This window comes from Callorhinus ursinus, unplaced genomic scaffold, assembly GCF_003265705.2.
Source record: "Callorhinus ursinus isolate GAN/ISIS: 27379988/994484 unplaced genomic scaffold, GSC_fseal_2.0 scaffold17, whole genome shotgun sequence".
Classification (NCBI taxonomy): Eukaryota; Metazoa; Chordata; class Mammalia; order Carnivora; family Otariidae; genus Callorhinus; species Callorhinus ursinus.
In genome coordinates, this window is record NW_027397079.1 from 33880028 (window position 1) to 33907188 (window position 27161).

General features: G+C 36.8%; 1 protein-coding gene and 1 pseudogene across 1 annotated transcript in view; one reads left to right on the forward strand and one right to left on the reverse strand.

The window, feature by feature from the left end:
* The window catches only part of LOC112834569 (coiled-coil domain-containing protein 22-like), a 154858-nt pseudogene extending 151406 nt beyond the window's left edge, over window positions 1-3452 (reverse strand).
* Window positions 1-27161, forward strand: part of KCNU1 (potassium calcium-activated channel subfamily U member 1) — a 145528-nt gene that overhangs the window by 7578 nt on the left and 110789 nt on the right. The window contains exons 3-10 of the mRNA XM_073902636.1: window positions 10574-10635; window positions 11557-11647; window positions 12732-12843; window positions 13805-13880; window positions 15068-15143; window positions 19775-19945; window positions 20881-20972; window positions 22582-22692. Coding sequence (XP_073758737.1) covers window positions 10574-10635; window positions 11557-11647; window positions 12732-12843; window positions 13805-13880; window positions 15068-15143; window positions 19775-19945; window positions 20881-20972; window positions 22582-22692 — 791 coding nt within the window. The remainder of the gene's footprint in view (window positions 1-10573; window positions 10636-11556; window positions 11648-12731; window positions 12844-13804; window positions 13881-15067; window positions 15144-19774; window positions 19946-20880; window positions 20973-22581; window positions 22693-27161) is intronic.

A 27161-nucleotide genomic window follows, 5' to 3' on the forward strand; every position in this document is an offset into this window, starting at 1 on the left:
GTCATCACAAGTTATGTTAGGACTATCTTTGGGAGATTTTCTTTTGCATTAAGTTCCAAATATAGTCCTATTCCTAAACAATGTTTCCTTTTTTTCCAGGGCATAGGGGTTGTAGTTAATTGTGTAATTGACTATGCTTCTCTGTTGCTTTGATGGCTAGAACATTCAGAACTAAAATTATGGCTTATCTTTAAAAAATATATCTATTTTTGGCATCATTCTAGGCACCATTTTAAGTCCACATTCTGTTTTCCCATCTTCCCTTGCTTCTATTTTCTCAGGTAATCCAGCACTTTATGTGTCTTTGTATTCTGTTTTAACTCTTTTCCATAAATGTGTAATCTTTTCTGTGAATGTGTAAGTAATTTGTAAATAAGCCCTTAGCTAGAGCAAGAGTTGTCAATCTTAGTATTCAGAACAACTAAATGAGCAAAGGAAGTATCACAATTTGTTTGGATATGAGACAAAAATATTTCAAAAATAATGCTGGAAAAATTGACTAAATAAAAATGTATTTCACTGGGTTTTGCTCATTTTCATAATTCAGTGATACTTCTTAGGAAAAAAAAAACATAAAAACCAGTCTCTTACTTCATACTTTACATCCATTGTTTTAAAAAAATAAAATTTAAAAACCTTCTCTACCACCTTGAGATGAGTTGTATCTTTATGTTTTATTTTCCATTTTCTTCCATTATTTCATATTTTATATTTATTATACTATCAATCATCAGGGACTTATTTTGTATGAGACTATGCCTTAGAACTCTTTATCATATGAAAGACGAGAAAACTGGCAGGAGATACCAGACAATATTCACTGATTATTTGTGCATGGTTACATTGTCTTTTTTATGCACATGGCATAATATTCAAAAAATATCAAAGGGTACACAGTAAAAAATTCATTTCTTCCTTACCCCCATCTCCATCCACTGCTATGAGCTTCTTCCTTCAAATCTCAAGATTCTCAGCAACATTCTCAGATATATTTTCTTCAGGTGTTTAGGCGACTTAAGACAACTCTTCTCCCCCATAAGTTGTATCTATAAAATTTAAATTTTGAAATAATAAAATATTATTTCTTGTGGCAATTCTCTGCGGAGACTAGTAAAGTAAGTGGCTAATGCAGCCAGTGAAGGCAAAATTAGATCCGAATTCAGGTTAGTTAACTGATCTCTTGTGTCTTCAAATTGGAATATATCCTGGGAAAATGGGGTAGGGGTGTTCTAACAGATTTCCAAAAGGCCGGCTTTGTTCTTTATCAATTCTCCAAGTTTCATGGGTGCGATTTCCTAAAATGGATTTACCTGAGGACTTCTCACACCAGTCCTCCTCTCCCACCACCCTTTTAAAATCCATCTTACAAAACAGAGGTACTGTCATTACCTCTTTTTGATAAATGAAGAATCTGATGCACAGAGAAATAAAATGGGAATGAAAATTACTATCTGTAGTTTATTTCTGCAGAGAAATAAAATACAAAAATTATAAAATGGGAATGAAAAATACTATCTGTAGTTTATTTCAATGAAAAAATGAGTTAATATATTAGAATTAACATAATCATTACATGAGTTACTAGTTAATATGTAAATATACACATGTATGCCTAGTACATAATACATATACAGGTATAACTTATTAATATTTTTGTAAACAATACTTAGTGCTTGCCTCTATAAACAAAAAGTGATTAAAATTGATGCTCAAGCCTATCTCATTCTAGCAAGAAGTAACATCCTTAATTAATTGAAAAAAATCTACCTCATTTGGATAAATTTCCTATAGTTTTACTTCTTGGGTTTGAAAATTATTAGAATTTGTAGTATAGTTACGTTACTTTAATCAGATGTGTGTAAACAATTTAATGATAATTCAATCTAGAAAAAATTTTAAAAAAATTTATAGACAGGTGTCAGAAAATTCAGATGTCCTTTTAGTTTCTTGCACCTATCTTGAGATTACAAACATGTTTTCCCAGGTGTTTCTTACACGTGTTAAGCAGTAATTACTGAATCAACATGATAATATACATTATAAGCATGATCATAAGGTCAGGTTTTTGCCAGTTGTCCTGGTTTAACTGTTAATAGAGTTACTTTCATTCTTAGAAGTTTATGTATTTGCACAATAAATAATATAGCCCCCCCTTAGTTTTAAATGAAAAAATTTGTTTTTTGAAGCCAGAGGTCACTTTCCAAAAAAAAGGAGCCACTAGAAGGAATGCAATTTTGAAAGTCTCCTTGACTGCTCTATAGACTAACTCTAACTTCGGTTAGAAAGAACACTTTTCTCTCCATACCTAATTCACACCCTTCCTCTCTTGTGATGGGCCATGTCCCTCTCTTTTGGTTTCATTTAGCCTGGCTGGAGATTTCTATATTTCGTTAGTTTCAATGATATACACGTATGTATATATAATATCTTTCTTATCCTTAATTTCAATATCCCGTTTTTTCCCATTTATTTTGTTTGATTTCATTCTCCCCCCTCCAGTCAGTTTTAGTGAATGATGATACATAACATGCTACCCCACCAGTTCAGGGTGAGAATTTTTGAATAAACCTTCTCTGATACCAAGCCTGCTTCTTTTCCTATCATCCAAAAGTCTACCCGAAGCTTGGGAAAGAGCTGCCTAAATGGACCCTGAGTTTATTGGGAGAACTCCCAAATCGACGTTTCCCTTTGAAAGATGAGGCAGGGAGAGCAAGTTCAAGCCCCTAATGGCTTAATAAGCAATAAACCTGCTGCTCCCCCTTGTGAAGCTTGCCCTTAAAGGAACATCCTTCACCCACAGTTATTTTTCAACGTGGCAGCGGCTCACATTGTTTCTCATTGCAGGGGGCCGTGGGCTTCTTCTGGAGCCTGTACCCTCCCTCTAGCGGTGGGCCAGGTTATGGCGGCCTCCGCCATCTTGGGTTCCTCACGCTTCCTCTTTATCACCTGGCGCCGTTGTGGAGAGCCACCCGCAACTGGTGTGACGGCTTCTCAGGCCCCACCCTCCACTGGGGCTGCTTCTCCCAGTACGCCTGGTCAGGAAGCGGCCACACTGGTCAGCTTGCGGCGCAGACGCCTGATAGAAAGAGCCACCCCTCAGGCTCTGGGATTTCTAGGGCCTGGTGGAAGGCGGTCCATGAGTTATGGTCGATGATGCTGTCCCTCTGCAAAAGCTGCACAGCACTGCTCAATCGGCTCCCTTTGCACAGCTTCCTGTGTCTCCGTTGTGAGTGTTCTGGCCAATACTTTGCTTCCTCGTGTTCGTCAATTTACTTGTCACTGGGTCTCCGAGTACAGAGTTTATTTTTGCTGCTGGGCCAGCTTGATGATCTGAGTCTTCCTGAGCTGTCCTCATACTTCCTCCTCAGTCAGCTCCCTAAAAGTCTGAGGTAACATTCCTTATCAATCTGGGGATCCCTGTATTCGGGGCCACCGCGGCAGCACCTCGCCTGGTTTAGCCTGGAAGCCGCAGGAAAGCACTGCGCATGCCCGGCCCCGGCTCCCACCGCGCTTGTGCAGCCTGTGCTCTGTGCGGGGCCTCATCTTTCCGGCTTGAGTGGTATTTGTTTTACAAGGATTTTTCCTCTGGGTACTTCCTTGGCCATATCTCATAGACTTTAGCAAGTGTTATTATTTTTATGAGTGCCTAATTCGTCTTGTTTGAAATTTTAATTTTGACTTCTTGTTTGAGTCATGATCTATTTAGAGAAATGCCATACGCTTTTGCTTCCTTGGGATTGAGTGGCTATCTTTTCTACTTTGGTAAAATTTTTGGTCCAAGAATATCACTACCTTTATGACTTCTGGTTTATGAAATTTATGAGGCGATCCGTTATCGCCTCGTGCATGTTCAATTTTTATTGCTCCATTGACTTTTGAAAGAATATTATGTTTGATATATAAGCACTATTAATTATGTTATAGGTATTTAACAATATCCTTAATTATTTGCTGACTGAAAGGGACATGTCAAAAGTTTTCATTTATAATTTTGTAGCTTTATCAAATATCTTGCGTTTCCAACACATTTTAAATTATATGTAATATCAGTTACTACATAAAGTTACCTATTAAATCTTACTGCTTGATTGTGTCTTTTATCTATATGAAATATTGTCACAGTTAGTGGGTTGGGTTTTTTTGCTTGAAGAGTTTTGAATACAATATTAGCATGTAACTTTGCTTTCGTTTTATTCATACTTGATTGGGATATCTTTGCCCATCTGTCAATTTTCTGTCTAATTTCCTGTTAAATGTGTCTCCTAAAAATATCATGGAGCTGGATTTTTGTTCTCTTATTGATTTAAGAATACATTTTATTTGTTAATTTACCAGGGGAATTTGATTATTCTCCTTTATGGTGATTTGTTTTATTGGTCCTCATAATACTTAGAGATTGAGTTTGCTGCATAACAAAATATCTAAATATAAGTGGGTTAAAAAAAAAACAAATGTAAGATAAGTTAGTAAAGAAAAGGAAAATGGGTATTAGGCAGGTAAGAGCTCTGTCACAGTCTTAGTTCCTTATCTTACTGGCGAGAGCAGCATTACATGGTGACCATAAATTTTAAGAGACAGAGACTCAAACACTGGGTCCTCCACTTACTACTGTGTTATCTTGGGCAAATTCATTTTTCTAAACTGGATTTAATTCATGCAATATGCATAACCTCCTTTAGAGTATTGAAGGGAGAATTATATGATAATACACGTAAACCATTCAGGGTATGCTAAACATTGACCACTGGCTGATATTTTCATTTAATTTGTTAATTTTTATTACTTCTATTTATTTTCTTACATATTTTGACTTGTATAATTCCATTTTTAGTAGGATGTCATAGACGTACATGGTAAATCAAGTTCAGAACAAATTTCCCATCCTATATTTCCTCTGTGTATCTCTGCATGTTTTATATTATATCTTCCCCTTGCATGAGATCTTTGGCATGTTTTTCCACCATACCACCCCTCCTTCCTTCCAGAAATTGTTGAATGAATCTGAACATTCAGTTCTAGATTGCTGTTATGTTTTTTTGTTTGTTTGTTTGTTTTTAGCATTATACATCTGGTATAAGAATTTTTTCTTCATATTTGTTTTAGAGTCAAAAATTAATTGTATCAGTTTCATTAGGCACCAGTTTTCTTACATACATGCTTTCTGTTTCTGAATGATTTCTTTTTCTTGAGACTCCCCATATTCATTTGCAAGGGAAGGTGTGGGTGGTATGCTTTCATAACTTGAATGTCTAAAACATTTTTTTTTCCTTGCTGTCACTGGTGAATAACAGTTTTGTTGGGTGGAGGATTTTTGGCTTTCCATCCTTTTTCCTAGAATCTCTGTAAATGCAGTTGTTCAATATCTTCTAGCACTTAAGGCTCCCTGCTAGAGATGAAGCTCATGTGTCTCAGCTTCAAATCCACCGTCTCCCCTCTGCTTTGTGAAATGAGGCCAGGCCTCAGCAATTACCTGCATCCCAGTTTTTCCAACACTGCCAGAACAGTCTTCCATCATCTCCTCAGAGGTACCACCACCAGTTGGGTCAGCTAGGACCCCTCCTCCAAGGTCTGAAACTCAACTCCAAAGGGCACCTCTTTTAAGATGCTAATGTTGATAATCCTGACCTTTTTTTGTTGTTGTTGATTTCCCAGACTTTGGGGTGCAGGTTCTTTCATTTACTGTCTCTATATTATCCCCATCTTCTCCTTTTACCTTTCCAATCCTCCAGTGCTGTTTAACAAATTTTTAGAATCTCACTAGGAACACTAATTGTAATTTGACAAAGTTTAATTACATGTTCCATATTAATGCTTTCATTGAAGGTCATTTTATCTCTTTTCTCTGCTTGAGCCTATTTTCTTACACTTTCCATGTAAATGGCATTTTCTGTTGTCTGCTAATATTCATAAATGAAGGTTTAGAGTATTCAGTGTTCCTTGTTTACTGTGTTGGCTGCTGTTGTGTTCTACAGATACACACATAATTAGCCACCAACTAAATGGGCAGTTTTAAGCCCCACTGTGGAAATCTGTCCCAATTTACTGGGTGTTTTTCTACACAGACAAACACAGGGGATAATGCTATGGCCAACAACTCCACAAACAAGGCTTTCTCTGGGCCAGGTCTCATGTTTTTCAGTTTATTTCTCTGCTTTCCCAGGTGCTTCTGGGAAAAGTAGTGTTGATGCTGCTAGCCAAGTGGTCCACCATCAGCAGCGGTGTGGTGGCAGTCTCCCGCAGGTCCCTCTGGCTTTGTGGCTTTATCTTCAGTGTATGGGCTCAGGTGGAGGGCTTTCTACCCACCCACCCCCGCCCCGTCTGCCCCCAAACAGCCATTCCTTCCAGATTTTGCCTCCCCAACCCAAGGGAAATTTACATGTCTTCTTGGAGTTTCCTCCTATTTTTGCCTGACTCACTGAGCAATGTTCATAAGCTGCTAGCTCCCAGTGCCTGCTTTTGGTTGGGTATACATTTTTCTGTTTGTTATATATTATTTCTGGATAATATTCTTTTGGTTTGTGGCATGAGGTTGGTATTGTTCTTAGTTTCAGTGAAACTAAAATTTTCTCTTTTTTGGAGGGGGGGTGTAATTTCTGTGGTTTGGAGGATTGCCATCATCTTTCTGGAAGCCTGTCAATATTTGGTTTATACTTGAAGAATCACTGAGTAAGAGAGAAAAAAATCATGTGTAAAGAACAGAAAAATATTTCATGAAACTATTAATAACTATCAATACTGAGATATATGTATATAATCTCCACATATCCACTCCCAACATCTGTCCTGAGCTGCAAAATACATTTCTAACTGCTGTTAGACCCACAAACTTAGTAATATCTCTATCGACATTTAATGTAGATATTAAAATGGAACTTATAGTGAGAGCTAAGAACCCAAAGAAATAGATGCCAGTAACTGTCAGGTATTAAGTAAGCTGCAACATTGCCACTTACAAAGCAATTGGAAGAAAACAAGTTGAAGCTCTTAGCCTCTTACCCAATCACATGTAAATTAGGGTAAGTTAGTTCTTTATGAATTTTGGAAAATAACATTTTATTAGATATATCATTGCAAATATTTCTCCCATTCTGCAGGTTGCCTTTTAGTTTTATTGATTATTTCCTTCACTGTGCAGAAACTTTTTATTTTGATGAAGTCCAAATAGTTTATTTTTGCTTTTGTTTCCCTTTCTTCCAGAATCATATCTAGAAAAAAGTTGCTACAGCCCATATCAGAAAGGTTACTGCTTGTGTTCTCCTTAGGATTTTTATGGTTTCAAGTTTCACAATCAGGTCTTTAATCTATTTTGAATTTATTTTTTTGTAAGAAATGGGTCCAGTTTCATTCTTTTGCACGTTGCTGTCCAGTTTTCCCAACATCATTTGTTGAAGAGAATTTCCATTGGATATTCTTTCCTGCTTTGTTGAAGACTAATTTACTATATAGTTGTGGGTTCATTTCTGGGTTTTCTGTTTTGTTCCAATGATCTATGTGTCTATTTTTGTGCCAGTACTTTTTGATTACTACAGGTTTGTAATACAACTTGAAGTCCAGAATTGTGATGCCACCAGCTTTGCTTTGCTTTTTCAAGGTTGTTTTGGCTGTTGAGTCTTTTGTGGTTCTGTACAAATTTTAGGACTGTTTATTCTATTTCTGTGAAAAATGCTGTTGGTGTTTTGATAGGGATTGCATTAAATGTGTAGATTCCTTTGGTAGTGTAGACATTTTAACAATATTTGTTCTTACAATCCATTCCATGGGCATGGAATGGTTTTCCATTTCTTTGTGTTGTCATCAGTTTCTTTCAACAGTATTTTATAGTTTTCAGAGTACAGGTCTTTTACCTATTTAGTTAGGTTTATTCCTAGATACCTTACTGTTCTTGATGGAATTGTAAATGGGATTGATTCCTTAATTTCTCTTTCTGCTGCTTCATTATTGGTGTATAGAAAAGCAATAGATTTCTGTGCACTGGTTTTGTATCCTGTGACTTTACTGAATTTATCAGTTTTAGGAGCTTTGGGGTGGCATCTTTTGGTTTTTTTATATAGAATATCATGTCATCTGCAAATAGTGAAAATTTTACTTCTTCCTTGCCAAATTGGATGCCTTTTATTTATTTTTGTTGTCTGATTGCTGAGGCTGGAACTTCCAATACTATGTTAAATCACAGTGCTGAGAGTGGACATCCCTGTCTTGTTCCTGACCATAGAGGAAAAGTGCTCAGTTTTTCCCCTTTGAGGATGATATTAGCTGTGGGTTTTTCATATATGACCTTTATTATGTTGAGGTATGTTCCCTCTAAACCTACTTTGTTGTTTTTTTTTATCATAAATGGATGTTTTACTTTGTCAAATGCTTTTTGTTTTGTATTGCATCTATTGAAATAATCTTATGGTTCTTATCCTTTCTTTTATTAATGTGGTATATTATGTTGATTGATTTCGAATATTGAGCCACCCTTGTAACCCAGGAATACATCCCACTTGATCGTGGTGAGTGATTTAAAGAACTTATAAAACTCAACACCTGAAAAACAAATAACCCAATTAAAAAATGGGCAGAAGACATGAGTTTTTTCAAAGAAGACACAGATGGCCAACAGACCCATGAAAAGATGCTCAACGTCACTGATCATTAGGGAAATACAAATCAAAACAACAAGAAAATATCACCTCACAACTGTCAGAATGCCTAAAATCAACAACATGAGGAACAACAGGTGCTGGCAAGGATGTGGAGACGGGAACCCTCTTACACTCCTGGTGGGAATGCGGATGGTGCAGCCACTCTAGAAAGCAGCATGGAGTTTCCTCAGAAAGTTAAAAATAGAGCTACCCTATGACCCAGCAATTGCACTACTAGGTATTTACAAAAAAAAAAAAAAAAATCAAAGGGATACATGTACCCCATTGTTTCAGCAGCATTATCTACTATAGCCAAATTATGGAAACAGTCCAAGTGCCCATCAACTGATGAATGGATAAAGAAGATGTAGTATATATGTAGTATATATTTATTCAGCCATAAAGAAGAATGAAATCTTGCCATTTGCCACAACATGGATGGAACTAGAGGGTATTATGCTAAGCAAAATAAGTCAGAGAAAGACAAATACCATATGATTTCACTCATATGTGGAATTTAAAAAACAAAAGAAGTGAGCAAAGGGGAGAAAAAGAGGAGGCAAACCAAGAAACAGACTCTTAACTATAAAGAACAAACTGATGGTTCCCAGAGGGGAGCTGGGGTGGGGGTGGAAATGGGTGAAACAGGTGATGAGGATTAAGGAGTGCACTTGTGATGAGCCCTGGGTGATGCATGAAAGTGCTGAATCACTATATTGCACATCTGAAACTAATGTTACACTTTATGTTAACTAACTGGAATTTAAATAAAAACGTTAAAAGAATTAAGTGAAGTTGGAGATAGAAGAGGATTTTTAGAACAAGTTCTGTGTGGCAGAGGTGTGGGAGTGCTTTTGTCTCATGTCAAGCCTAGGGAAAGAGGCTTAAGAGGTACCACTCAGAATTTTCAGTTTGCATCTCTTGGAATGCTGGGGACACAGAGGACTGACATCTGCCTCATTTGTGATAAGGGGCCTTTGAGCTAGCTGCTCTATGCAGAAGTTGTCACACTGAAGGTAATCTGTCCTTCTACTATCTGTTGAGGCAAAGAATGCCTGAGTTGTTCCAGTGGCCAGATTTGGGTCACATGTGAGAGTTTTCTCTTACCTGCTTAAGTAGGCATCTGGAGTGGTACGGGTCCCAGCAGAATAAAGGCATATGAGGTGTACTGAGAAAAGAGTTGTAACCAACCAGTTCAAGAACATGTTTCCACTCAATCCAAGGGAACTGCAAAATGGGACCTTTATGAGTATTATCCCCACTGCAACCCTTCTCTCTGCTCCCCTTTCATTTCTGATCCCCTTTACTTTAAGGTGACCTGAAAAGTCATGGAGGTTGCAAAAGATTTTATTCAAATGCCTTGATGGTTTTGAAGGGGTAAGCTTCTGATTACATTGACAAACCAAGCACATCGCTGTTAAAAGCACTCGTTTTCTTTTCCTCACTTACAGCACATCCCCTCCTGTCAAAATCCTGACTATCCTTTAGATGGACTTGTTGGAACTGTTTCTTCTGTAGTATCACAGGCAATTCAAGTCCAGAGCCTATATCCAATAGCCCTCATTCCCAGCATGTAATACAGTATATAACACATATTAAGCACTTCATAAATGTTTGATGAGTGAAGGAATGAATAAATGATAGGGCTTCTTGAGCAGATGGAGGGACAAGCTGTTTATTCTAAAGTATGTGGGAATTTAAATTATATAAGTAAAATGAGTGGGTGTATGTCATTTATTGAATACCCAGTAAAGGTCCAATCAATTTTTCTTGAATGAATGAATGAATGAATGCTAACATAAATAAATGTGAAAAATGACTACATATACATAGGCAAGGTTAAAAGAGAAAACACAATTTTGTTGGTTTGTTTATTCATCTATATGTAGATATAGATATAAATAAAATGATTTGCACATTGGCTGGTTTTTTTTCTTTCTTTCCAGGTGATCCTTGTATTTGTACTAAGCATTGGGTCTCTAATAATCTATTTCATCAACTCTTCTGAGTGAGTAAAATCCCCAGTCACCCTTATCTGCTATGTCAGTAGGTTGCCAGCTAATTTGGAATTTTCTGTCAGGAATAATGCTTAACATGCTTTTAGACATACCCACACACAAACTCATAAAAAAGGATAAGTGTTCCCCACCCAAGAAGCACTACACCCAATTCCACAAAAAAATGCACGAGTTTCCCCTGTATCCTGTCATCATGAATTGCTAGGGGCTGTGGTGCTGTATACAGGTCTATTCTAGAGTCTCAGAGACTAGAAGCCTCCAGCTGTGGTCTCCAACCTTGGTCTCCACTGAGGAGGGTGTTCTATGCCTTTGGAGTCCTTACGTGTTGAAACAGAAGTTCTTTAGTTGTTTCAGAGTTTCTCATAGGTTTCAAACAACTTTGGATGGTTTTGAGAAAGGAAAATGCTAGACCTCACCTGGGATAAAGGAGCACATTATTGTCTGCTCTTCTCTAAAGCCATTCTCTTCTATGCCCAAGCTAGAACAGTTTCTTGGACACAACCTAATCTAATATGAACTCCACACTGATCAGCTAGCTAGGAATTACACTGGATTTCCAGCTGAAGTAAAATTGGGATTACAGGGCCACTGAAGTCAGACTATTTTAGAAAGACTAGGGAAACTAACAGTCTTTGTTTTGTGAACTCCTTACTGATCTTTTAGGAAATTTTCCTTAAATTTGGATCAGATCAATCCATTTGACTTAGAGTAGCTCTGTATCAGAGGGGTATAGAAGCCAAAATGTCCTGGCCGGGTAGATGGTTTTGCAAACCAAGAGGAGCCAAGTGTCTTGGACTAACCAATCATGGTGAATAAATAGAACACTGACTACTCTTTCTCTTCATTTGGTCTTGTATAGTCAGAGCTTTTAAAATGTACATCTTTATACATTGCTCTTGTTTCTTTTCCAGCCCTGTTGGAAGCTGTTCTTCATATGAAGACAAAACCATCCCTATTGATTTGACTTTCAATGTGTTCTTTAGTTTCTATTTTGGGTTGAGAGTAAGTATCTATGGAAAGAGGGAGTAAACAGATGAACACAACAGGTGCCACTCAAAGAGGTCTATGTGTGTCTTCATTGTACTATCTGCCTATGTTTTCAGGCTCTAAAACTAGAGGGTCTGTGCCCTAAATTGTCCAATGTATAAAGAGGCATGAAAACTCTCTCTTGCCCTTGAAACTGTATCTTGGCCAAAAATCCCAAGGCAAATGAAAATGATTCCTTTTTAAATATCATCACCCTGTCATGCTGTCCTCCTTATTGGCTTCCCACCTACCACCGAGAAAGCTTTGCTAATAACCACAAACTAGCAAACCTGAGTAATAGCCTCTGAAAATGTCATTGGTTCCACTGATGGCATACGTGCTGTATAACTGTATAAAATGTTTGCATATCTTTGTTTCATTTTTGTTATACTCATTTATTAAATAGTTCTCTCATTCCACAGGAATTTATTGAGGATCCATCCTAGATCTAGATTTCATTGTATTTATCCATCCCATGTTTATGGGAGAGACTGTATATGTGTGTGTGTGTGTGTGTGTATACACACATGCAAGTGTATATGTGTATGTATCTGTGTATATAGACATATATAATGTGTGTGTGTATGCTCTGTATTTTTATGACCTTCCTTCAAAACTTAACTCTGACCGCACTGACCATCAAAATCTTTTTAGAGTAACCTCCCTCTGGAAATGCTTACTTTCTTAATCTAAATAGGGAAACTCCGACACGGGGTTTGGCCAGCCAACTTTCTAGATAGTTGTGCTTTTTCCATTGAAGGCCATCCTAAATCTTCATTGCTCACAAACAGGAGGCTTTATCTAGGCAATTATATAAATCAGAGAGTTCTAGGAGCAGAAGGAAGGTCAAAGTGTTTATTCTGAAGTGTGAGAGTTAAGATCTGTTGAGTAAAATGAGTTCATGTTCATTTATTGAACACCCACTAAATGTATGTTTCTAATAGAATGAGATTAAAGCTTCACTGGATGAGTGAAATGTCGCTGAATAAAGCCACTCTTATGTTCATTTTAAAATTGTCGAGGGTAACAGAATTTGGAGTCTTTTGTTTCTATTTCATAGTTTGTGGCAGCCGATGACAAGATCAAGTTCTGGTTGGAGATGAATTCAATTGTAGACATCTTTACCATTCCACCAACCTTTATTTCTTATTATTTGAAGAGTAATTGGCTAGGTAAGTGTGCTGTGGGAATCAGGAGCAATTTCTAAAAAAAAAAAAAAATCTTCCACATTCACTCATAAGTACCCTTCATTTTCCTTTAAAGCCTAAATGCCATTTAAAAAAATTTATCGTCATGATTATATGGTTTTGTAATATATTTTCAGAACTTATTTTTTTTAAACTCAGTACCTGGTGATATACCTGATACAGAGTAGGTGACAGTAGCTGCTTATTGTTTATGGACTGACTCATCCACAACCTGAGCGGCAAGTCCCAATCATCCCATCCCCCTGCAGCCCCTCTATGCTGGAATCCCACAGGGACTGGAAGATGAAAAACCTCCCTGGGTCTTTAAAAGCTCTAAATCATCCTTTCCAGACAGGCTGTTAAAGATTTATTTAATTATTTTGTTTTTAATGTGGATGCATGGACAGCACGTGAGCATTATGTGGCTTTTATTAGTTTTTATGGAATTTTATATTATTATCTATTACCTATCAAATATTCCTTGCGGTCCCAATTCTCAAACTATGTAAAGTAAAACATCATGCAAAAACTGAAGAGCAGATCACAGAGATTCTGCAGTCAGGAGTTTAAGTGGTTTATGAGTAATTGCCTGTTCTAAAGAGGAGTTCAATAGAGTAAAATGTTAAGTAGTGTTTATTATACATGAGCTATGCTTCCTCAGGCTTTATATTATTAGCTCAACAGCCCTATGAGGTAGGGACTTATAATTCCCATTTTGCAGATGAGGAACTACAGAAGTTAAGGGAACTGCTTTAGATTACAATAGCTGTTTAGTGTCAGGGCCAGGATTTGAACTAGAGGTCATGCTCTTAAACTTCTGGTGTGTTGTATTTGAGCATCTCTAGGAGAGGAAGAGTAGAAATAGTCCCAATGGTGTTATAACACAGAGTGCTCCCTGAAGTGACCCTCTCCTTTTGGCAGATTTCTCCTTTTGATTGCTTTGTAGGTTTACGGTTCTTAAGAGCTTTGCGGCTGCTAGAACTCCCTCAAATCCTGCAAATTCTCCGAGCCATCAGAACCAGGTAAATGCTAGCCCTGCCTTAAGTCCTGCTTACTTCCTGGTTTGGATTAGGAAATTAAAATGTAAACTGAACCTTCAACTCATTTCCCATCAGAATTTCAGTGCAAATCCTGTGAAATCCCTTAGCTCCCACGGTACCATTCACTCACTCACTCTCATTGTATTAACATCATATGCTGGCTGAGAACTTTGTCATCACTTGAAAGAGTTTGTTTCTTCTTTGTTTTGCAGAGCTATGATGTACAAGTCCATTTAGACTTTAATTCTGCCTCTCCCCTCAAAAAAATTTTAAAAGTAATTCAGAGGCTTTGGTTCTACATACTTGCTATCATGAATCACATCTCTTCTGTCTAGGAATGTAAGACCAATTTCTCTGAGCATGAGGTACCCAGTAGCAGCCGTGAAACTGCTTACAAAAACAGAGCCACCTAAATGTCTCCAAAAAAAAAAAAAATCCAAACTATCTTGAGCAGCAATACTTCTAAAGTTTTAAGCAGTTTGGTTTAATGTTACCCACTGAAAATCTCCATGTCTCTATGTTCTCCCTAGAAGCATCAAATTTTATAGGCCATTGGATTTCACTGCTAAGTGTTCATGGTTTACAGAGCAGTCGGGACTGGGCTGTTCTTGTGTAACAGGTGGCCCTACCTGAAAACCATAGAAATTTCAGCTAAACTCTAGAGCTTTACTTAGGAAACAGGAGCTTATCTGATCCCCTTCACTCAAAGATCCTTGTATGAGTTTAGCAATATGTCATTTCTGCGATCTACTCAAAATTCCATTTTGCAAACCCATTCTCTGGATTCCTAGGATACTGCACTTTGTATAGTTACTTTAGACAATGTAGAAATCTATCAGATTTATTCTATGATGATACACATAGTTTTAAAAACAATCTAATATCAGGCTAGTGAATGTCATAGCAACTTGTAAAGATTTTGAACAAGTGTGTGTCACTGGCTATGTTAAGAGCTGGCCATCTCTGACTCTAATGTGTATATGAATCAAATAGAGGATGTAGATCTATAGATCAGGGGTGGGGTCTGGGATCCTGCATTTCTAATAATGCTCCCAGGTAAGCGTACCATTGCTTCTGGCACAGAAGAGTAGCCAGATTTTAGAGGATGGGGTATTGTGTTTTTCTGGAACCTGTCAGAACCCGACAGTTTTTTGTCTTTCTTCCTCTAGCAATGCAGTGAAGTTTTCCAAACTGTTATCAATAGTCCTCAGTACCTGGTTCACTGCTGCAGGTTTCATTCACCTGGTAAGCATCTCATCAAACTCTCTAATCTTGCTGGTCAGCATGAACATCTTTTCTTTTAAAAATTCAGCCAAACCTTCTGAACTCCTGTCTCACTGTGTGAGGTTTATCATTTTACTTCCCCTTTGTGGGTCTTCTGCACCCCCGTATTTTCACAAATACATATTTCCTGCACTCAGGATATCTATGTTCCTTCTTTCAACTTTCAAAACTTGCTCTCAGGAAAGGATCTAACAAGCTTACCCTTCAAAAGAATAAGCAATAGATGAATCTTATTGCTTTATCTTCATAGAGGTCTCAGCATTTTACAAAAAAATAAAAAGTCAAAGAAATGAAGGCAGTGAGAGATTTTAACACTGATGAAGCTGGAGAGTTGTGGGAGAGGAATTGGTGAGTAGCTAAGGGGAGCTTTGGGATTTTTTTAGTTCTCCTGAAGTCTATCTGCATATATAGCTGCCTCCTTTGCCTGTAGGAAAGGCTCATTCTTATCTCACGTAATCAGCTTTATAATAAATAGATTTCAACAATAAGGAACAAACACCTGGACTTTATTACTTGAGGACAGTTGAGAAGCAGTCATTAAAAATGCAGAAATTGAAGTAGGATCTTAAAAACAGAGGTCTTTGAGGAAAACAAAACAAAACAAAAAATACAGCAGGCATCTTTTCTCTTGAGTCCTTATTTCAAAATTAATTAAAACATTAACAATAAAAAAGAAAAAAATTTGAAGTTACCATCTTCAGCTGAAAACAAAATGTCAAACACCAAATGCAAACCATGATATGAACCTTTAAAGAAATCTAAAACCAGCCACATCCCTCCTTAGTCCTCAAGCAGGAGAGAAATTGCCCTGAGAGAAGATCAGAGCAATACAAGCAGATTCTGGATCTAGAGTATTGTACCTGGGTGCATGGGCCCACCATGGGAGCAGCAATCATCAGTGTCCTTCTGAAGATCTGTTGGTAATCACAGGATGGTAGACAAGAGAGTGCTACAGGAGAAACCATGGTAACGGGAATTTTTCATCTTCAGTAGCAGTTCTAATGAAGGGCTCTTGGGCTGAATGTGGCCCATCAACATATTTTATTTGACCTAATTAGTTTGTATTTTCTGTTCTATTTTTTTTATTGCTTGCTCACTTTTATGGTGAGCTCACATAAAATCTCAGATTTCTGGATTCTTTGGGAAAATACAAAGTTCTGGCTATCCATTCTCCCAAGGCCACCAATAGTCCTAGTGGAAGACTAGCTGCTCCCTGTTAATAGCATGTGCTCTTGAGTTAGAAACAGTTTCAACAGGCTCACTTGAATCAAAGTCTCTTGCTCAAACTTTCTAAACATGTGAACATGTGCCCTTGTTGGGCTTCTAGTCACCCAAGTGAGGAGACCTTCAATGAAGGATGCATGTAGAGAAAGATGGAGAAGTAACCAGATGGCTTGTGATGTAAGGGGATCCACTGTAAGTCACCCCAACATTTGTTGAAAACCTATAAGAGCTAGATCCCAGAGCAAAGAAAATGGCAGATTTTCTTGGGGAAGGATATTTGAAATGACAAATCAAAATGAAAGCTATAATTGTCCCAGCTCACCATCTTCACATATACTTATTGGCCTTCAGCTACAAGTTGATATGATTAAAAGGTGAGTATTAACCAGAAAGAAATCAGGATGGTGCCCATGCTTAAATTCTGCCAAAAATAGTAAGGAGGTGTGGTAGAGAATAGACATCAGTATATAACAACAGTTCTTTAATGTAATAGAAGAATAACAATTACAAGATAATTTGTCCAAGTAAACAAAGGAAAAGTTAAGAAACAAAGCACATCCATATTTGAGAAAAAATGCAAATAAAAGGCTTTAAAAACTAAAAATACTAATTTAAACAAAATATATAAGGTTTAAAATAAAGGATTATTAATCAGCAGCAGGAGTTGGAAAAATGGACTGAATGATATCAGAAAAAAAGGAAAAAGTATTACTAGAGCTGAAAACTACATTAGAGAGAACCAAAATATAATCAATGTGACAGAAACATGCTCAGGAACATGGTGGACAAGTTTGCGGCAAAAACATTGACATGGAAAAGAACAAAGGTACTCCAAGCAATGTTGATTGAACAAACTATAAAATTAGTGTTCCTGAAGAAAAGAACACGACAAATGGCACCAGAAAAATGCTTTAAAATAAAAATATAAATAAATAAACAAAAATATAAAAAATATATATGTTTACATATAAACATATTATATATAAAAATATATAAATAAAAATAAAATCTGTGGATTAAAGGGTGCACTGTATCCCAGGGAAAATGACCCTGAATTATATATTCCAATCATATTCTGGAGCAGTTTACTGACCTTTAAGAATAAGGAGAGAATCCAAGCAGAAGAAAGCAAAGTCTATATAAGAGGGAGTCATGAAACCAGCCTCAGATTTCTTGTCAACATCAATCAGTACCAAAGGTGATAGAGTAGAGTCTGCAAAGTTGTGTGAAAGTATAGCCTATCCTGCCATTTTAAGTACTCAAGAGAAAATAGCACCCATGGGTCCCTTTTAAAAATGTATCTTGATATAAAATCCAGCCCCATAGGAGATGAATCAAAACCAGGAGCTCAGGAAAGAGGAAACCATGATATAAAGTAGAGGTGGTGATTATTGAATGAATTAGAAGTAGATTAAGATGTAACTGAGGGAATTACGGTTGCAGACTTCACACACATGTACAATATAAAGATAACATAACTTGTGCAAATGGTGGGGAGGTAAAGAGGAGATGGGAGAGCATCCTTGTGTCCTCCTCTATAGCATTTATTATTCAAACAACGTGAAGTTTTAAAACATAGCATTTCAGTTTTGAAAGATGGAGTTAAAAATAGAAAATAATTCAGTATCTTGACATTGGTCCATAGTCCTTTACCTTAACTTAGTTTATTTCCCATCTGGGACTGATGGGTCTATGCTCACATGGTTAGAAGGAAGAGCAGAGTGGACAAGTAGGCCAGCAGGAGGCTGCCAAATCTGGGAGAGGTGCTGGGAGAGAAAGAGGGGAGGAGGATGAAACACTAAATACTCCCAAAGAGAGTGAGCTAAACCTTAAAGCATGATTTAACTTGTGAAGGAGAATTCCAGGTTGAAATAAATTTAGTTTTTGTTTATATAAAATGTGCCAGGATAGGATTGAATCCCTGTCCTGAGATGACGCTATAAAAGACACTGTGGGGTTTTAGCTTGAAACTATCTCAAGCAACTCTTTTGATCCTGGGGAGATGTATATGACTCAAATACGTATATATGACTTAATCTGTGTGGTTTAAACTGGTTTTCTTATAATATACTAGTCTCAGAGAACAGTGAAGACTACAGAAGTTAGTGGAAGCAGGTTAGTAGACTTTGCAACAAAATCCACTGCCAGCCACGGGAGTTAAATATAGATGTATGATCCCTTTCTTATTTTGGTGTAGGTATTATAGGAGTCCATACCCTTAACCTACCCATCAAACTTAGGAAAAGGTCACTTTTAGGGGTGCCTGCATGGCTAAGTCAATTAAGCATCTCACTTCAGCTCAGGTCATGATCTCAGGGTCCTGGGATCATAAACCCCACGTTGGGCTCCCCACTGCCCCTCCCCCATTCCGGCTCTCTCTCTTTCTTTCTCTCAAATAAATAAATAAAATCTTAAAAAAAAACTTAAGAAAAGGTCACTTTTAAAAAGTGATCAAATACCTGAATGAACAATGTTATTTCTAATTTCTGTTTCAGTTCTTAACACTGAAACAAAAAACCTACTTTCCTCAGGCATCTCTAACACTTTATCATTTTTGTGCTAAACAGAAATGGAAAACATAGGAAATATGTAGCTATTTGGAAAAAAAAGTCTAAAACTGGAAAAAGGAAAGTTGTATACATTACATAGTTATTATGTATGATATATATCATATTTATGTTTATGTATATACTATAAATATGAAGTATAGTGTCATTACCTAAGTTACTCATTTTATTTAATATAAAAAAGATAATCTAATAAATTTAGTTTTCTTAAAATGTGAAGACTTAGGGAGAAATCAGAGGAAATATTCTTCAGAGTTTTTTTTAATCACTGGAAAGATTTTTTTTTTGGAGGTGGAAAATAACCTGGAAAAATTTTTTGTTTGCTTTTCCTTAGACACTAGCCTTCATGTGCTTAAGCTCATTGAAATGAAGTGCTCATGTAAGTGCTTCTTCTTTTTTTTTTAAGTGCTTCTTTTTTAATGATAATCCTGAGCTAGTGGAAAATGATAATAAATAATAATTGCTCGATCTGAGAGCCTTTGGAGTCTCATGACTCTTGCATGTTATGATTTGCCCAAATGAAGAGAAAGGGATATGGGCAGCCAATCCCCTAGTGGAGCACTGAAAATGTGGGCTCAAGCTACATGTCACCACAGAGTTCAGCAGTAATCACAATGAAGGAACACAAGACTTCACAATCACTACCCACACTTTGCAAACCCTTTAGTGCAACCTGGGAATCACTTAATACTTCATTTGGATTGAATTAAGTGAAACTAGTCCAGTGTTTCGCCTATTCTTTATAAACTTGCCCTTGGATTCCATTCAGAGAACTTTCCTGAATCTTCTCTCTTTGGACAGGTGGAAAATTCTGGTGATCCCTGGCTCAAAGGTAGAAATTCACAGAATATATCATATTTTGAGTCTATTTACCTGGTCATGGCAACAACGTCAACTGTTGGCTTTGGAGATGTGGTAGCCAAGACATCCCTAGGACGGACCTTCATCATGTTTTTCACTCTGGGGAGTTTGGTGAAGAATATTTTTAATATCTTTGAATATAGCTACATAAACCAAAAACATATAGTTAATGGTGAGAAATAAAACAATATAGATTTGAGAGTGAATGTTGCATTGTTCAGAGCAGGTGTCAAATGAAAATGGAAAGATATTTAGAGCCCATATTTTCCAAACTGCATCCCCTGGGGCTCATGATGTAATTGCTTGATTGCCAAGGATGAGGATGGCAGATGAAGGAGAGCAGACTTTCCTTATTAGCCTCTACATTGAATTGAGCAACCCTATATTCCATTTTCTTTGGCCATCAGACTAAAGTCTTTCTTCCAAAGAGAAAGAAGGGCATTTGAGATTTGATTTGAAGAAAATTCTGTTCTTTCCAGACCAAATGAGTAAGTTCTCTCTGAACTAGCATTCTATTTCAGATATGTGAACATCTGTACTTGGTTCAGGAGTGTGTCATGGTCAAAGGAAACCTCCTTTTCTTTTAGTGACTTTAATTTCAATCCCTTAAAAACCACTGACAGAATTCTACCTTACTGATATTCCTCTGTCCATATTGTTACATCCCCTCATTTCATTCATTTTTCCTGAACCCCTTTCTGTCCCACATGCTTTTTTTTTTTTTCCTAAGGCCTCAAGTAGTACCAACTCAAAGAGTCTGAAAGGCAGTTAGATGTGACTACAGGACAAAATGGGCAGGAAGGTTGCCTTACTGCTTGTCTTTGCTTTCATCATTTTGAATGTTGGAAAGCATTTTATTCAATTTAAACCAAATCCAAAGGTTGAAGTAAGGAAGAAAACAATGGTCTGCCTTTTAAAAACAGTTCACAGTCACACCCCTCCTGGATAAGAGAAAGTTTTATGTACCTTCTTCTCCTTTATAATCAGAATTTTGGACTACCCTTGGAAATAAAGACACCTAAGATTTTATTTGCTGATTATTTTAGATCCTATTTGCAAATTATGTCCCTGAAATGGTGGAACTTTTTGCTAACAAGAGGAAATATACCAGTTCCTATGAAGTAGTCAAAGGGAAGAAGTAAGTATAGCTTTCAGGTACAATTTCTACAGTTTGAGAAATCCTACTAGTCACATATCCCTTTCTAAACACCTATCACCTGGCATAGGTGAATATATTGGCAAGTCCTTCATTCAGCTAAGAGGGTTGCACTAAAATAAATACCACAAGAAAATATTTGCTATTTGATAATCACTGCTATATAGATGCCTAGCCCTTAGTAAGTCAACTAAAATGACAGATAATGTTGTCATTCCTTATCAAGTATTGATTGTAGCAATACTTCTACATCTCTTACCACTAACTCTTCTCTTACATCTATTCCTAACTGTCCTATTCATTTTAATCATATGGTTAACTTATGGCTAACTTCACATAATAGATCAAATTAAAACCACAGTTCAAATTTAAAATAATGACTTCAATTCTGTTGTGTTGGCCCAAATCTCCCTACGCCATATGGGAGCTCATTCACAGACAGAGGTTTGCTAGGGGGAAGAGCAATTTCCACATCTTCTACAATACTTCATAGATCACCTGTTTTGTCCATGTCACAGATACCTGTTCCAGAAGGGAGACAGAGTTGGTGTTGTTTTTTTACCCTATTTCTCTGTGATGTGTTACTTCAGTTTCCATTATGGTTTTTACATCTAAGAAGGAGAGAATGGATTGGAGATCTTAAATTTGAAGCAATTATTTTTTATTTGGTCTCCATCTGCTATAGAGGAAACAGGTACAGTAAAGACAAACTGTCTTGGAGTGGTCTCAGCACAATTGGAAGAAGGATTGACCTAGGAGTCCAAAGGAGAAAGTAAAAATAATAATAATAATAATAATAATAATGAAACGAGTGAAAAACAAATATTGAAAACAATGAAATGAACTAGATAAGCCAAAGTCTGATCCAATTTATCACAGGAAAGGAATGCGGAACACATGCCAAAGTAGCCCAAAAGGTCTGGAAAATTTAAGGTTAAATTAAGCTGAAAGTACACTTTTGGTTTCCCTAAATGAGTAACAGAGGGAAAAATAGCTTCTTTAAATGCATGAAACTCAAGGAAATTGACAGCTATTTTTCACTGTAAAAGTTACGTGCATAGATTTTTGCACCTGTCCCAGATGTCTCTCCATTAGACTCACTTTTTTGTAGGGACTAGATAATTTTTGATGTGGAAGAAAAACCAAAATAACCTAGAATATATTGCCACTCTGCCGTACTGTTTGAGAAAATCATGCTGAGCCTCTGCTTTTCCTTTGAACAAATACTAGATCAATCAGGAATCAGGTGAAAAAATCAAGTGAAATAACACATGCGCCAGTCCCTTATAATGTTATAATAACTATGAAAAACATAACACTTATGATAGTTATTATCGTATTCCTGAAAAGCTATGTGTAATTCAAATGTTTGGATTCATACCCAATATGGGATGAATTGGGACTACAGAAATTTGATGTTTCTTCTCTTTATTGGAGATGTGATCTTCAGTGTTTCTATTTTTAAAATCTGGGTAGTTCAAATACCAGATTGATTTAAAACTAAATTTAAGCAAATTGTCCATCTCTAAATCTTGACAGGAAGATACTTCTGTTCCTCAAATGATCCACCTCACATAGTCTTGTTCCCTAGGTTCATTGTGGTCTGTGGAAACATTACAGTTGACAGCGTGACTGCATTCCTGAGGAATTTTCTCCGCCATAAGTCAGGGGAAATCAACATCGAGATTGTTTTTCTGGGAGAGTAAGTGTATCTGTATGGTTCATGAGCTCTAAATTAATCCTTGAAATATGTATGCATTTTTTAAATGGAATAAAATAACCTTTGCAATATTCATAGAAAAATTAGGAAATAATAATAAGCAAAAAGAAAAGAAAAGGCAATCTTAAAAACCAGAGTTAATCTCAGAGAATATTTTGGAATATATCTTGCCTGATATTTTTATGTATATGTCCTAACATTGTTTAAAAGATTTCTTATCATTTAGAAAAGTATTCCGCATTTGTTATTATTACATATGACCAACTATTTTGTGAACTTAAAACAAAATGATTTTTAAGTAGGCTAAATTGTTTTCTCGTTTTATTGTACAATTTTGGCTCATAGTGAGATTGAACAATTTTTATTTGGTCTGATGGTTTCCTTTTTGCTTTTCCTTCCTACAATTTTGTTTCCTAGTGAGACTGAACAGTTTTTGTATGTTTTGACCATTTTCTTTTCCTTTTTTGTGGAATGAAGGAATTCGTCTTTTCATTTCTATCTTCTCTATGAGGATGGTCATCTGTTGCTTTACTGACTTCTAAGCAGTCTTAATATGTTTTGATATTAGCTTTTTCATGTCATGTGTTGTAAAGATTTTTCTCTCTTTGCCTTTGTGTGTGTATGTGTGTGCACATGTGCTTTATTTTAATACAAAGCATTGGATTTACGTGCACTATAATCCATTGGCTCTTTCATTATGGCATCTGGCTTTTATGGCATTTTTGGCCTCTCTGTTCTAGAATTAAGCAAATATCCCTCTGGCACTTTTATGTTTTCATGTTGAAATATTTTATATTTAAGCTCTCTGGAATTGATTTTGTGTAAAGTGTAGTGAACTACCTTCTTCATTTTGTCTAAAAGGCTCTTCAGTCATCCCCATGTCACTAAATAAGTCAGATATATTTGAAATGACATTTTGATCTTATACAGTATTGTATACAGGATCACTTCAACCTTCACACATTTTATAGTTAACACTCTGTACTTTTTAGATTAGGGCATGCCCTGTCCACTATAACTTTGGGCTCTCATATATGAGATAACCAATAAGCATTTTGAACACCTTCATGGTGCTATTGATGGACAGCCAACAGTTCTGTTTCTCTATCATTGCCTGCCTGTCTTCTCAGTAATTTGTATATTACTTGAATCCTTATTTTAAAAAATAGTAAAAAAAAGTGTTAAAATTGTGATAAGGGGCTAATAATTATAATCCATTTGAGATAAGGAAATCATTAAATACATTTAATTAAATACTGCTCTATTTTCATGGACTAATGTAGGTTATTATAGGTGCTTGTCAAGAGAATGAATGAAATTTTTTAAATGATATAAAATTCATCTAGAATTTTTCCAATTACATATAATTTCTGATGACTCTAAAATTTATATCCTCTGCCAGACATTTTCTGTGGTTCTGTATTCACAAACTAATTGCTTACTGGATATTTCCATCCCAGTGTTTCAAAGGTCCCTCAGATTTAACATTTTCAAAAGTAAACTCATGATCTTATGTCCCTCTCTCCAGCTAACAAGGCAAATTAAAAAAAAAATACATGAAGGAAAGAAAACAGTATTTTCTATCTCAGTAAATGGAATGTTATCAGTATAGTTCCTTAAAACAGAAAATGAAGCATTGTGTTTGCTACTCCTCTCCCTCAAAGCCTGTGTACACTTTGATCAATATCATCAATTTTGTCTCCTTAATAAATACTAATTTTGTTTCTACCACTTCATCTCCACTATCACAACCCTATTCAAAGTTAATATTTTGTCTCTCCTTAGTTTCTAGAAAGGCCATTTTATTGATCTGTGCTTTTTTCTCAGCTCTTCTCCTACTGTTATATGATCAATTTATTCTTATTCTTCAGCACTCAGAGAGTCTCCCCCAACCCCCAATTCAAGCTATCTAAATTGGTGAGTTCTAATCCTTCTTTCTCACTGCTCCATTGTATTTCCTTTAAAGCAATGATCATGATCTGCAATTGTGGTAGATTTTTCTTTAACACAACTATTAACATTTCCTTCCCCTACTGTATATTCATATTGCTCCTCTCAATAAAAAATTGAGTCTCTTCCTCTTCCCTTTGCATCTGGGCTGGCCTATGACTGGATTTGATAAATTGAATGCCACAGAGGTGACACTTTGCTGGTTTCAGGCCTAGCCTTTAAGAGGATTGATAGTTTCAACTTTCACTGTCTTGGAGCCCTACATCATCATATAAAGAATCAGAGTAGCTTGCTGGGGAGAAGGTCCAGCCAGCTCTCAGCTGCTCCAGTCACATAAGTGAGACAACAGTCATGCGGGTAAAGTCATTTTGGACATTCCAGCTCTCAGTCAAGCTCCCTAATGAATGTACTCCAATTAATGGCCACAGTCGACATGGTATGGAACAGAAGAATTACCTTGCTGAGACCAGCCAACCCACAAAATCTTGAGAAATAATATATTGTTGTTGTTTTAGATCAGTAAGTTCCAGAATGGTTTGTTTTGTGGAAAGGGATAATTGATACAAAATGTGGTCCTGGAGGTGGGCTGCTATCATAACAAAAGCCAAAATGTGGCTTTCTCCTTGGAACGGGTGGTAGGCAGAGGCTAGACAGGTTGCATGGAGACTCTTACTAGATGCTGGAAAAACAGTGAGGAAAACCACCATTGGATACAGAAAGAACGGCACAATTTTGGTAACAATGTCACCCAAAATAACATGATAGATAGGAAATGTACCGAGTAAGATTGTGAAGGTGGTTGAGAAAATTTCCTGAAAGAATGTTAGGTGTCATTTGCTTTAAGTATAATCATGTATGATAAGATATTGTAAGAAAATGGAGGTAAAAAAGAAACTCTTTAGTTTTCAAGCAGAACTTAAAGGAAATATAGAAGGCTCAGAACAGTCTCTCCAGCTGGCCAAAAAATGTCAGAGGAAAATGACCTCAGGGGGGAAAAAATCAAATCCAGGGTGCTATAAAATATGACCTCAAGGTCAAAGGGTAAGATCTAATCAAGGATGCAGCTGTAAGATCCTTTGTTAAGACCTCAGAAAAAGTTAAGGTGGTGTCTTGTAGATGCTCCTCTTAGTCATGCAAAGGGCTTCTAAGAAGCTGAAGGACATTCTTCCCAGAATTCTAAATTTCTCGAAGTAGAGATCTGTCTCCAAAGGAATCCAAAGGATATGAGTTTGGGGGCGTGAACCTGAATAACATTTATAGAAAGTTATCAATGTCAACTGTCAGCTTGGAGTAAAAGGGAAAGAGAGACTTCACAATGGAAACAAATGCCTCTTGGCCCCCAACCCAGCATAGTCAGAAATTAGGCTGAGAAATCTACTCAGGGACAAACATGGGCCATTTATTCGGAAAACAGAAGATGACTCCTAGAGTCAGAGGGCAGAGATAAGAATTGAGAAAAACAATGGATTGGCTCATGAGAGCAGAACTGGACCCTAATCAAAAACATGCTCTGCCCTCTGAGTCAGGGGGCATGATAAAATGTGCTCAGATAGATTTCATAGTTTCAGTAGACCAGTGATTTCTACATGCTGTCCGTTACCACCCCAGCATCTTTTGACTGGGAGTGTCTGCTGCAGTTTTCCCATCCCTGCCTCATCATGGTATGCTGGGTGTTGAGCGGGAGATGACTTGTCTATCTAGGTCATAGTTCATCAGATGAGGAGGAGCTGTGCCTGAGGATCCCCATCCACATCTAGACTTGACGTAGATGACAAGATCCAGAACTTAAAGCTGATGCTTTAAAGAGATGAAACTTTGGGGAGAGAAGTGAAAATATTTTGTACAGGGGAGAGATGTGAATTCTTGAGGTAAGATTGTTTTCAGAAGATGGCTGCCAGGATTCCTCCCAATTGTTGACACATATTCTACTCCTCCAACAAAAGTAGAGTCTGTTCTCCCTTCTGTTGAAACTGGACTGCCGTTTGACTCATTTTAACCAACAAAATGTACAAGAGTGACTGGGGCAGTTATGAGCCCAGCCCTTAAGAGGCCTGGCAGTTTCTTGGAGCCCTGAAGCACTATAGAAGAAGTTCACCTACTCTGATGGAGAGGAGGCCCATCCAGGTGCCAGCCCTCCAGCTAGCCCAGCTGAGGCAATAGACATATAGGTGATACTATCTTGGATGTTCTAGCCCACTAAAGCCCTCAGCTAAATGCAGACATAGGATTAACTCCAACAAAACCACATGAAGCAGAAAAGTCACCCAGCTGAGCCAAATCAAAACAAAGAATTTCAAGAAATAACAATTTGTTATCTCAAGCCACAAAGATCTTGAAAATTTTTAAGCAAAAATAGATAACTGATAGAGAAATTGTTTCTTTTCTTTCTTTGGTTACCTGTTAAGAAAAAATTTTCCAAGATATTATGATATAAATTGTCATAAAGGTAAAATATTAATTTATATTCCTGTATATTAGGATACTTAGTGGCATAAACAAAA